At 55.4% G+C, this 11,905-nt stretch overlaps 1 protein-coding gene across 1 annotated transcript; it reads right to left on the minus strand.

Annotated features, from left to right (window-relative positions):
• Positions 1-5,580: 5,580 nt before the first annotated feature.
• On the minus strand, positions 5,581-10,498 carry LOC122912496 (double homeobox protein 1-like). Its single transcript, XM_044258368.1, has 6 exons — positions 10,492-10,498; positions 9,142-9,281; positions 8,589-8,690; positions 7,899-8,039; positions 6,400-6,480; positions 5,581-5,676 (listed from the first exon to the last, which is right to left on the minus strand). Exons 1-6 carry the CDS (start codon positions 10,496-10,498, stop codon positions 5,581-5,583), a joined length of 567 nt encoding a protein of 188 aa, XP_044114303.1.
• Positions 10,499-11,905: the final 1,407 nt, after the last annotated feature.

Below are 11,905 nucleotides of genomic sequence, written 5' to 3' on the forward strand. Positions count from 1 at the left end.
CTTAGGAGGAACAAAGAGGACCCAACTGCTCCTAAGAAACATCCAGGAAAAATCCGACAGTACATCCTGCCGAGTGCTGCCGCGTTGGAGGTGAAAGTTCCATTTTTGTCAGTGACACCTGAAAGAGGTGCCGAACCTCGACCCATACTCTGCCCCCAGAGATCTAGCTTGCCTATTTTCCAAAGCGGGACTCTTGTTGGGACTCCTGCCCACCGACTTCAGTTTTGCTTCCGACGGCGGCCACGCGCAAGCCTCTCTCGATCCCCTTCCCCCAATCCTCTGTGGATCAGAACCTTCCAGCCTGTGTCCCGGCTGGCAGGGTGGACCCTCTTAGTGCCCTGAAGCCCGGAAAGTAACCGGGGCCTTTGTGGAAAACAAGCGGGGAGCAGGGCCTCTGAGGGGAACTTACTCCTTGATGTGCTGGTGGGAGCCATGCCGCTGCAGTACCTCGGGTCCCAGAGCACTGGCCGGTCGACTGGGCAGGATCTGGGAGCTTGCGTCTGATCAAAGCCTAGGATGGCCCACCCCCAATCACTTCGACAGCTCCTGTCGAAGTGAAGCCCTGCCTTCAGTGGTTCCGACCTTTGGGAGAAGAGGTGTTCAGCAGGATTTCGGGACCACCTGAGCCGAGAGCTGGACCTGGACAGGTGGATGTGCCCGACCCACCCTCCTCTGCATGGAATGTGCCTCTCCCACTCCTGCAAACTTGTCTCCAGGATGACAGCCCTGACATCGAACGGTGCTGTTGAGACTCTGGGGACTGTTAGGGCCGATTTAATGTTCACACCTGTTTAACTATTAGGGCCTGCTTAGCCCAGAGCCACTCCATATTGCCTAGGTAGCCATACTGTTGTTTACATCCACGGACTGCATTCCGGGAATCAATGCCCCAGTGGTTCCTGGGATCGGTACCGGGCATCGATTCCGGAAGTAAACGCCCTAACCACAGAAGCCACATGCCTTGAGGCCTGCGGTTATGCTCTATACAACCAGCCCGTGAGATCGGGGCCGGGTCGCTCTCTACGGAGGCGGCCCTGGCCTGTCCGTCTGACTTCCAATGCTGGGCATTGAAGAAAGCTTTGCATAACGTTCACTTCGTGTCGGTCTCGTTCCCCTGGCTGGTCAGTCTGACTTCTAATACTCGGCATAGTATAAAGCTTGGCATAGCATTCTCTTTGCCTCATTCTCGTTCCTTTGATAACGCACCCCATCTGGGACTGTCTAGGACTGGACCCGGTGAAGGCTGTTCTACCCTTGTTTCAGATTCTGGCATGTGGGTGTGGAACGCGAGTCCCCTTTGGCTTCCCAAGACGAGCCTCCTAATTAAGTTCCCTTCTATTGCATCGCATGGCTTTCGATCTTTCTTTCCACTGTTTATGTGTACTGTGTCTTTATCGGAACGCCGGTCTTGTTTCATTGGGCAGCTTTCCTTTTCTCCCCTTTTTTTCCATGTTTGCTGATTTTTGTATTACTTGAATAAACAGATTATATGGTAAATGCCCTGGTATCTTCACCTTCCCCCTCCAATTGGGACTGGTCACCCACTTGGCTTGCTGTCTCGGTGCCTTCCACGATTGGGGATTCCGTTTCCAAAGACACCCAGGCAGGTCCCAGGCAGCTCGTGAAGCAACACTTCCCTGTGGATCCAGGCAGGACACTGAGATCAGTCAGCTGAGATCGGAGGCACGGAAGAGAGAGATTTCGAGCCAGCCATCGCCATGTATGTGGAATGGATTGCTCCACAGCCTTAGCTGCTTGTGGGGACAAGGGAACCACAAGTTCGGAGGAAAGGCTTGGGACATGTGAACGTGCAGTGTTTGAGACAAGTGGAGATGCTACCATGTCCTGGTCTAAGGGAATCAACGCTCTCCGCCGTCTGAGAGGGATTCAGGCCTCCCTAGGTTTGCCAGAGAGAAACAGTCTGTGCTATGACGACTCCATGACTTTGGGTTTCCACTGGCTCCACCTGGTGTTCCTATTCTTCACTGCTCTTGGCAGGGCGTAGCCAGAGAGACTTGAGCTCTCAATGGAGCGCCCTACGTAATAATGACCTAGGAGGAGAAGCCAGCTGCAGGAACCTGGGAAGCAGATGGAGAAGTTCAGATCAATTCAAAGCAGAATGGAATCCGGAAGGGCCAAGTTGCCTCTCCTGTGAAGCTGGTCTGTGTTTGTGTGTGTGCGTGTGCGTGTGTGTGGGTGTGTGTGTGTGTGTGTGTATACAAAATACCTAACTCCGCTTACATTGTGGTGATCCCATCTGTGGTCAAAAGGAAGATGAGATGGAATGTGCCATCAGTCGACCGCTTCAGTGGATTCCCAGAGCCGGCCAGTTATTGAATCGGCCAGGCAACTACCAAGCAACCCGACAGCCAACCAGCGGCCCAAAAGGAAATGGTACACAGAGAACCAAATGACGCACCCATTGCCTTTTGGCTCACTCGGCTCTGCAGTTCCATGAGGTGAACCACAGGGAGACAAGTAGAACCCAGTAGAAAGAGGCGGAAAAGGGAGTCATTTTCGCAGGACGTGACGGCAGTCCCAGAGCATTTCCTAATGGTAGGGGTGAGTGTGTGTGCGGGTCAGAGGGTGTGCTCGTGCTTCCGTCCCAGAGGAACCAGTGGCTTTCGGTCAAGAAACGGCATCTGCAGAAACAGAGTAATCGCATCTCCTGGAAGCTCGAGGGGATCTCCCCGGCCAGGTAGTTGGTGGCTCTCCTGGCTGGGCTTTTCCCCATGGTGGCTTGCAGCACGAGGAGACAGGTGGGCAGGGGGCCTCCCCAGAGGGTGCCCTCGAACTTTCTGGGCGCCGTTGTCTGAGCACAGAGGTTTGAGGAATGCGCAAAACCCCCACAATGGTCAAGTGCCGAGTCCTGACTGGAGCCTATCGAGGGCAGCTGACCATCAGCGCAGCTCTCTGTGGCTTTTCCAGACATTGCTGTCCTGACGTTGCAGGTGGCCTCCAGGCACTGCCTGAGGCTGACCCTCAACAAGACGAGGAGCCGTGCTGAAGCCCCGAGACCATGTCCCGCAGACACGTGGATCCTGTTTTTGGCGCCTCATTCTTCCGCTTGGGTGATCTCTATCAGAGGGCGAGACGATCCCTTTGAGGGATCCCAGGGGTGGCACAGCTGGGGGAAGAGGCCCTGACAGATCCGAGGCCCTGGGGCCTTGGCCTCCAAGCCCACGAGTAAGAACCCGCTAACGGGCAGACTTCCTGCAGCTTCCACATGGACACCTCCTCTGCCAAGCTATTTTCCAGAGTGGTGCTGCGTGTCGCACACATGCCAGGGGCTTGAGACCTCGCTGATGTGCATGGCACTGGCCATGCATGGAGAGGACAGGCTCCAGGGCTCATGTCCGTCCTTGAGAATCTGGTGTGGCTGGCCTTGGACCCCAGTGTGGCTGCAGCCCTGTTCTTCCCTCCACATCATGTGTGCAGAAAGGCCAGCCCCAAGAATCCACAGACCTTGGAAACACGGCCAGAGGAGACTGAGGTCCTCCCAACCCCACAAGAGAGCCATTCCACCATGTAGCTTCTCTAGACACAACCCAAACCCCGTCTGTCCCGAGGACACTTTGGCTAGGCACATTCCAGATATCCTAACCCACTCTGTTCGGGGAGGGAGAGACACGAGCTTCCACCCAGCCTACAAAAGCTACAGGTTGATGTATCCCTAGAGCCAACTGAAGAACAAAACACTAGGGCTGGTGAGATGTGGAGGGTTTCCAGCACAAGCTCCATCCACAGAGATATACCCGCGATCCACCTGTGGAACTAGGCACGTAGCCACATGGGGCTACAGATACATTTGTGCAAAAGAGCATGTGGATAGTGAGAGAGATCGAGTTGGCCGGAAGTGACCAAGGTCAGACTTCTTTGGTTCCTTGCAACATGGATCCCATACGTGTTGGCCATGGGTTTAGGGTTGGACTCAAGAAACCAAATACACAGCCTCTCATCTCCCAGGGCACATGGGAAAGAGGTAGGGACAGAAGAAAAAACCGAGGAAATAACCCAGTGAAGCCCACCTGAATCTACAAAAGGTTTTGACCACATCCCTTTCCCCGGTGGTTCTGTACCCATACTCTAAGAAGCATAAGCATGATCGTGAGACTGTGTGGACATCTGCAGGTATCCACGTGTGAAAGAAAATGAGATAGAGGAAGAAGGAAAGGTCGACTGAGATCTGAAGAAAGGGAAAGAGAGAAAAGGAGGAAGGGCAGGGGCATAAAGCAAGGTTGGGGGGGGGCTGTGACTCAATGCCTGCCTTCCATGATGATCCTTACGTGGGAATTTGGCCTCCGCTGAGAAGAGTGGAGTCAGGTACAGTATGCGTGGAAAGACTTCCACTTGTGCTCCACCTTCATCCCTTGGAGGAATGCTTGCACAGAAGGCACCCTCCGGGCAGGCGGAGGGGGATGAATGCTAGGAAGTGTTGGTGCAGCCTCTCGGGCTTGTCTGTGCCAGAAGCTCTGAACTACACGTGGACATGCCGATGGCTTCCACAGTCCATTCCCGGGCCAGAAAGCATCACCAGTCTCTGAGGATGGGCAAGCATGACCGGACGGTTGGGGATCGGAATGAATCATGACCAGACACCGTACTGGGGAGCCAAAGATAGGTTTATTAGGTCAATGGAGTGTCCCATGGACCTTGAAAATCCAGGATGGATTTCCTCAAAGTTCCCTTTCGCAAGGGAGAGGAGTGGCCCCGCCAAAGGAAGATCACAAAGATGCTGACAGGGAGTATCTGTCTTCTTCCTGAGAAGCGAGAGAACATTGTATGTAGTGAGCATGCTGATAGACACCAACCAGAGACAGGGAAAAAAAGAAGTGCAAAGGTTCTGGAAAGAGCCACATTGGTCCCCTCATTGCTGGAATGCCTTCTGAGACTGACTGTCATCCCCGGAACTGTCATGCTGTGTCCACTGGAATGACTCCAGGGCAATAAGCCAGGCAGGCAAAGTCCACAGGGCATTCTGGACTTTGGCTGGGACAGGATCTCTGGGCAATGGGGGCCTGCGGTCGTTTCCCGTTTGGCTGGTTCCGAGCCCTCCCAGCCCGGATGGCTTGGCCTCCCTGGGCCCCCTCAGGGGAGACTTGTAGCGTGCTGTCTTGGTCTACACGCTCAGCTTCTGCAGATTGGAAGTTCTGCTTCATCAGGAGGCAAAGGCATGGGGGAGGTGTCCTCTGACTTCTCTTCCTTGCTTAGGTTTGCTGCCAGGGCCAGAGTTTCCCTGGCCCCAGAGTCTAGGGCGATGGCAGGGAGGAGGGCCGGTGTGTGTCCTGCCCGTGGTCACTCAGGTGTCAGGGAGGGTATAAAGTGCCCAGTGTCCTTAATGCCTTCAGGTGCCTTGTGGAGATTGATGACCATCGGGAATGCCATGGAGCCCCGTCCACGCGGCAGGGAGGAGCACCCTTCTGTCTTTCCAAGACGCAGATGCTCCTTTGTTGCCTCAGGCTTTCACTGGAGCTTGAGCCTTGTTTCCTGTTCCTCGTCCTTGCTGTCCTGTAAAGGACTGCCTCTCAGAAAAGGACGTCTGAATGAATGGAGAGTGGGGAAGCCGAGGCCTCCCTGGTCCTAGGCGTGAGGCCATGTGGAATCGTGCAGCATGGCCAGCAGGGCCTGAAAGTCTTCCTCACTGAGGGGCGCTTCCAAGGGTCCCGGAGGCTCCTCCTGCCACAGATGCACACTCGGATAAGGCTGTGTGTCTTCCTCCCTCTCTGTGGCTGATAGAAGCTCCTCTAAGAAACTTGAATCTTCTGCAGAAGATGGGTGCTGTGGAACCAGTGCACTAGGGAGCCCAGCAGCAGGGGGTGCCTGCCACCGCCAGCCAGGGTTCCCAGCGTGTGCAGGCTGCCCAGCTGCTGCATCCGGAGCCTGTCCTGTGCTCACGACAATTCCGGACCCCTTGCCCAACCACTGTGGGGCATAGTGGCTACCCAAGGGCCCTGCCTCCTGCACGGGTTGGCAAGGATTGTCATCTGGAGGCAGGGGATAGCCTTGGAAGGGCACGAGTACCAAGCCAGGGAGCTCCTGTTGCCGCTGGCATTCCCCTTGGGTCAGGGGACAAAGACGGGCATGAAGAGCTGAAAGGCACCCTCCCTGAGTCGGTCCCATCAGGGAATGGCTCCTCATGGCTTCAGGAGTGGGAGAGTTGCATCCTCCCTGCCAGGCTTGGGTGGGCGGGGCCGTAGTGGCCTCCACGGCCTGGCTCCCAGGGCCCCCACAGGGAACCAGAGGGGCAAAGCCCATGGAGAGGACAGGAAGGGTCGCTGCAGCAAAAGCCTGCATGCTTCCCAGAGGATTGGAAGGAGCAGGAACCAGAAGCTGAGAGCATCCAGGGACGCCGGGCTGAGAGCATCCTGGGTCCCCTGGGACAGTCAAGTGAGGACTGGCTTCCTGGTTTGCCGCCCGGTCATTCGCGGAGCCACTTCTGCTCTGCCCTGGGTGCCGAGCTCTTCTGTTCTGGAACCAGACCTGGGACAGAGAAGAGGGGTTGCGGACATGAGAATGAGAAGAAGTGAAAGACACCACCTCGGCCTGCCCCTTCCCCTGCTCGGGATCTCTCAGGGAGAAGGCCAGGTCTGTTGCCCTGACTCTCAGGGCAACTCGGTTCACCCCTTTCACCTGGCTCTTGTGAAGTAGGGGCAAGTCCCAGGCAACTGTGGACACCTGGTCTCGATGGAATTCCCACTTGACTGGATGGAATGGCAGCCGCTCAGCTCTGCTCTGCTGTGCTCTGCTCTGCTGAGCTCCCCTCTGTAGTGCTCTGCGTGGTCCCTGCCTAGCACTCTCTTTGTTTGCCCATTGCAGCTTCCTGACCAGCCATTCCTTGAGTCTTGGGGCCAAGACTTAGCTGACCACCTGCCCTCCTTTCCCAGCCTACTCCAAGTCCTCCGGGCGTCCCTCAGCATTTGACCCCCAGTGTCCGACTGGATGTGATCCCAATGGCAAACCACCTCCTCTGCCTTGGAGGCCTTCAGCCCAGCTGCGGAACTGGCCTCACATCGACACACTCCGTCTACAGGCACAGGTCTTGAGCCCCCAGGGGAAGTCATGGACCGCCAGGACTCCAAATCAACCACACCCGCGTTGGATTTGCCTCTCTGTATTCCTCCGCTGGCTGGATGAGAAGGGGGTTCTCAGGAACGAGCACCCTGAGCCTCCCCTCTTTCCAGGGACAAGACTTGTCAGGGGCCAGGCCCGTACATGCCTCCTTAAAGCAGGCTCACGGGCTCTGGCCCTAAAGGAGTGCCTTGCGGAGAGTCTACATCCATTGACCATAAAGCTGTTTCACAGGTACTTAACTAGAAACAAGTCTCTCTGGAGCTCGGGGAGAACAAGCCTGCTCAACTGGGCCCCCCCCCCCCCCGGGACCTCTCCCCCACCTGGCCAAGAATCCGAGGGCCGATAATCCTAAATGATTAGGTTATCCAGAAAGGTGTGGCTTGTGAGCAGGATCCATTCTCGCCCTGGGGGTGCTGAGGCCCAGGTCACTGACAAACACTTGGCCACTCACAGGAAGGCAACCCCACTCACACTCAGGAAATCCTGGGGGCCACATGGAGAGCGACCCCAAGCCGTCGAAGCACTGACACTTTGCATGACCTCAAGAGAGGTGGCAACTTTTCCGTTTCCCCACTCCTGTCCACGCACCATTTCTACACACATGGGCACGACCACCTCACCTTCACAGCCTCCCCTAGCATCCCCATTTCGGCTGACACATTCTGCTTTTGTGCAGTCCATCCTTTGCAAGCTCCATGCTCTCCCCCTACTGCCCAGGCACTGGACCCCGTGGATAACCCCGACGAGCCCACGTTTCTCCAGGAATGTCTCAGGGGCCACTCTCCACTGCACATTCAACAGTTCACAGGCACCCTCCGCACATGTACCTGAATGCGGCATTCCGGGAGGCCTGTGAGTCTGGCCAGCTGTTCTCTGGTAGAAATGCTAGGAAATGGGTTCTTCTCAAAGGCTTGAAGGAGGAGACTGGTTTGGGATGGAGAAATGGCTGTCCGTTTTCTCCTGTCCTCCTTTGGGAAACGTTCTGAAAGGAGAACAGAGTTAGAAAGAAGGGTTGGGAGCCAAGGCCCATCCAGCGTGGAAAGAGAAGTTGGTGTCCGTGTGTGCCTGTGTGTGTGTGTGTGAGTGTGTTTGTGTGTGTGTGGGTGTGTGTGTGTGAGTGAGTGTGTGTGTGTGTGTGTGTTTGTGATTTTACATTTTCCTAATAGCTTCTCTTTCCCTGAGTCCATGAGGTCAGCATGGACCCACCCACACAAGCCAGCACTTGCCTCTAGAGCCTGAGGGGACCCAAGAAAAGGACTCTGTCCTTCCTGGCACTTTCAGGACAAGAAGATTCACAGCCTTTCTGTCCCAGAAACAATGCACCTGCCACCGGGGCGGTGTAAACAGAGTGTCCATCGCTGGGAACACGAAAGGCAGCTGCGACAAGGTAACGTGGGTTCCTTTCCTGAGCCCTCTTGCCCAACCCTTGACAAGCCCATGCAGACCCGTTCCTGCGTGAAGGAGAAGCTCCAGAAGAGACTCGTTTGGTAGACTGGGGACTCACCTGGAGTCCAAGCTGGAGGCTGTTCCTGTCCACACGATGGCCCTTCCCCTTGGGAGTTTGCAGACGCCAATCGGCTCTGCCTGAGCTGTCTGGTGCGCTCGTTCTGGAACCACACCTAAGTGGCAAAAGAAGAACCGACGGTCAGGCAGCACTGGTGAACTGGTTCTATCTGTATCTGTATCTGAATGTACATCATCGACCTCTATCTCTATGTCTCTCATCTGGCTACCTCCGTATCTTCCATTCCTTTGTGTCCCTCATACCTAAAGTCTCAGAGAGTTTTGTGTGGGCCACGCGATAAGCCCGGGCAAATGATTTCTAGGGGAAGTCGGCCTGGATATGTTGACCCGTTGGAGTGCCCGGGCCATGCCAAGCAGTGGTCCCCGTGTTCTCAGACAGAATGACTTGGAAAGACTTCAAAGGGCATGGGGTCCCCGGGAATGCCCATACAGGAGCCAAAGCATCTGAGCTCCCAGCTGGGCATGGAGATTGACATGCACTGGCTTCAGCCAGATTGTGTCCACAACTTGTGCCCCAGGGAGAATGAAAGAGAAGCTTAAGCCTACCTGGATCCTGGACTCTGGAATGTCTAGCTCTCGGGCCAGTCGTTCTCTGGTGGTGATGCCAGGGTACCGGTTCTGCTGGAACAACGCTTGCAGAGCCTCTTTCTGCCACGGCCTCAAAAGAAGCCGCCTCCATCGGGATCCTGTTGCAGGGTAAATGGCCACTGGATTAGGAAGACTTGCCTAGCAATGGGAACCGGCTCTGCTGCCTCAGCTCTTCACATTCTGCCCTGTCCACCCATTGCCAGGCCAGAGATTATTGTCCCTTGGCCCCCCACGGATTCACTGGAGAGCCTGCTCGATAGGACCCTGGCAGCCTGCCCTCTGCCCGTGGGAATGGGTGATAGTCCAGGATCTAGGGAGATACCAACCTGTCCCGAGCCATGTGATGGCATGCCAACGAATGAGGAGACCCGCGGGGCGAGTGAGGGAGGAAAGCACCTTAGGAGGAACAAAGAGGACCCAACTGCTCCTAAGAAACATCCAGGAAAAATCCGACAGTACATCCTGCCGAGTGCTGCCGCGTTGGAGGTGAAAGTTCCATTTTTGTCAGTGACACCTGAAAGAGGTGCCGAACCTCGACCCATACTCTGCCCCCAGAGATCTAGCTTGCCTATTTTCCAAAGCGGGACTCTTGTTGGGACTCCTGCCCACCGACTTCAGTTTTGCTTCCGACGGCGGCCACGCGCAAGCCTCTCTCGATCCCCTTCCCCCAATCCTCTGTGGATCAGAACCTTCCAGCCTGTGTCCCGGCTGGCAGGGTGGACCCTCTTAGTGCCCTGAAGCCCGGAAAGTAACCGGGGCCTTTGTGGAAAACAAGCGGGGAGCAGGGCCTCTGAGGGGAACTTACTCCTTGATGTGCTGGTGGGAGCCATGCCGCTGCAGTACCTCGGGTCCCAGAGCACTGGCCGGTCGACTGGGCAGGATCTGGGAGCTTGCGTCTGATCAAAGCCTAGGATGGCCCACCCCCAATCACTTCGACAGCTCCTGTCGAAGTGAAGCCCTGCCTTCAGTGGTTCCGACCTTTGGGAGAAGAGGTGTTCAGCAGGATTTCGGGACCACCTGAGCCGAGAGCTGGACCTGGACAGGTGGATGTGCCCGACCCACCCTCCTCTGCATGGAATGTGCCTCTCCCACTCCTGCAAACTTGTCTCCAGGATGACAGCCCTGACATCGAACGGTGCTGTTGAGACTCTGGGGACTGTTAGGGCCGATTTAATGTTCACACCTGTTTAACTATTAGGGCCTGCTTAGCCCAGAGCCACTCCATATTGCCTAGGTAGCCATACTGTTGTTTACATCCACGGACTGCATTCCGGGAATCAATGCCCCAGTGGTTCCTGGGATCGGTACCGGGCATCGATTCCGGAAGTAAACGCCCTAACCACAGAAGCCACATGCCTTGAGGCCTGCGGTTATGCTCTATACAACCAGCCCGTGAGATCGGGGCCGGGTCGCTCTCTACGGAGGCGGCCCTGGCCTGTCCGTCTGACTTCCAATGCTGGGCATTGAAGAAAGCTTTGCATAACGTTCACTTCGTGTCGGTCTCGTTCCCCTGGCTGGTCAGTCTGACTTCTAATACTCGGCATAGTATAAAGCTTGGCATAGCATTCTCTTTGCCTCATTCTCGTTCCTTTGATAACGCACCCCATCTGGGACTGTCTAGGACTGGACCCGGTGAAGGCTGTTCTACCCTTGTTTCAGATTCTGGCATGTGGGTGTGGAACGCGAGTCCCCTTTGGCTTCCCAAGACGAGCCTCCTAATTAAGTTCCCTTCTATTGCATCGCATGGCTTTCGATCTTTCTTTCCACTGTTTATGTGTACTGTGTCTTTATCGGAACGCCGGTCTTGTTTCATTGGGCAGCTTTCCTTTTCTCCCCTTTTTTTCCATGTTTGCTGATTTTTGTATTACTTGAATAAACAGATTATATGGTAAATGCCCTGGTATCTTCACCTTCCCCCTCCAATTGGGACTGGTCACCCACTTGGCTTGCTGTCTCGGTGCCTTCCACGATTGGGGATTCCGTTTCCAAAGACACCCAGGCAGGTCCCAGGCAGCTCGTGAAGCAACACTTCCCTGTGGATCCAGGCAGGACACTGAGATCAGTCAGCTGAGATCGGAGGCACGGAAGAGAGAGATTTCGAGCCAGCCATCGCCATGTATGTGGAATGGATTGCTCCACAGCCTTAGCTGCTTGTGGGGACAAGGGAACCACAAGTTCGGAGGAAAGGCTTGGGACATGTGAACGTGCAGTGTTTGAGACAAGTGGAGATGCTACCATGTCCTGGTCTAAGGGAATCAACGCTCTCCGCCGTCTGAGAGGGATTCAGGCCTCCCTAGGTTTGCCAGAGAGAAACAGTCTGTGCTATGACGACTCCATGACTTTGGGTTTCCACTGGCTCCACCTGGTGTTCCTATTCTTCACTGCTCTTGGCAGGGCGTAGCCAGAGAGACTTGAGCTCTCAATGGAGCGCCCTACGTAATAATGACCTAGGAGGAGAAGCCAGCTGCAGGAACCTGGGAAGCAGATGGAGAAGTTCAGATCAATTCAAAGCAGAATGGAATCCGGAAGGGCCAAGTTGCCTCTCCTGTGAAGCTGGTCTGTGTTTGTGTGTGTGCGTGTGCGTGTGTGTGGGTGTGTGTGTGTGTGTGTGTATACAAAATACCTAACTCCGCTTACATTGTGGTGATCCCATCTGTGGTCAAAAGGAAGATGAGATGGAATGTGCCATCAGTCGACCGCTTCAGTGGATTCCCAGAGCCGG

This window comes from Neovison vison, chromosome 1 (assembly GCF_020171115.1).
Source record: "Neovison vison isolate M4711 chromosome 1, ASM_NN_V1, whole genome shotgun sequence".
NCBI classification, from domain to species: domain Eukaryota; kingdom Metazoa; phylum Chordata; class Mammalia; order Carnivora; family Mustelidae; genus Neogale; species Neogale vison.

What these genes read in the sequence shown, in the direction of transcription:
- LOC122912496 (XM_044258368.1), bottom strand. An exon ending in TTCCAGAGTCCAGGATCCAG is followed by an intron (nt 8,691 to 9,141) that starts GTAGGCTTAAGC and finishes TTTGCCACTTAG; the next exon opens with GTGTGGTTCCAGAACGAGCG. An exon ending in TCCCGGAATGCCGCATTCAG is followed by an intron (nt 6,481 to 7,898) that starts GTACATGTGCGG and finishes TCTCTGTCCCAG; the next exon opens with GTCTGGTTCCAGAACAGAAG.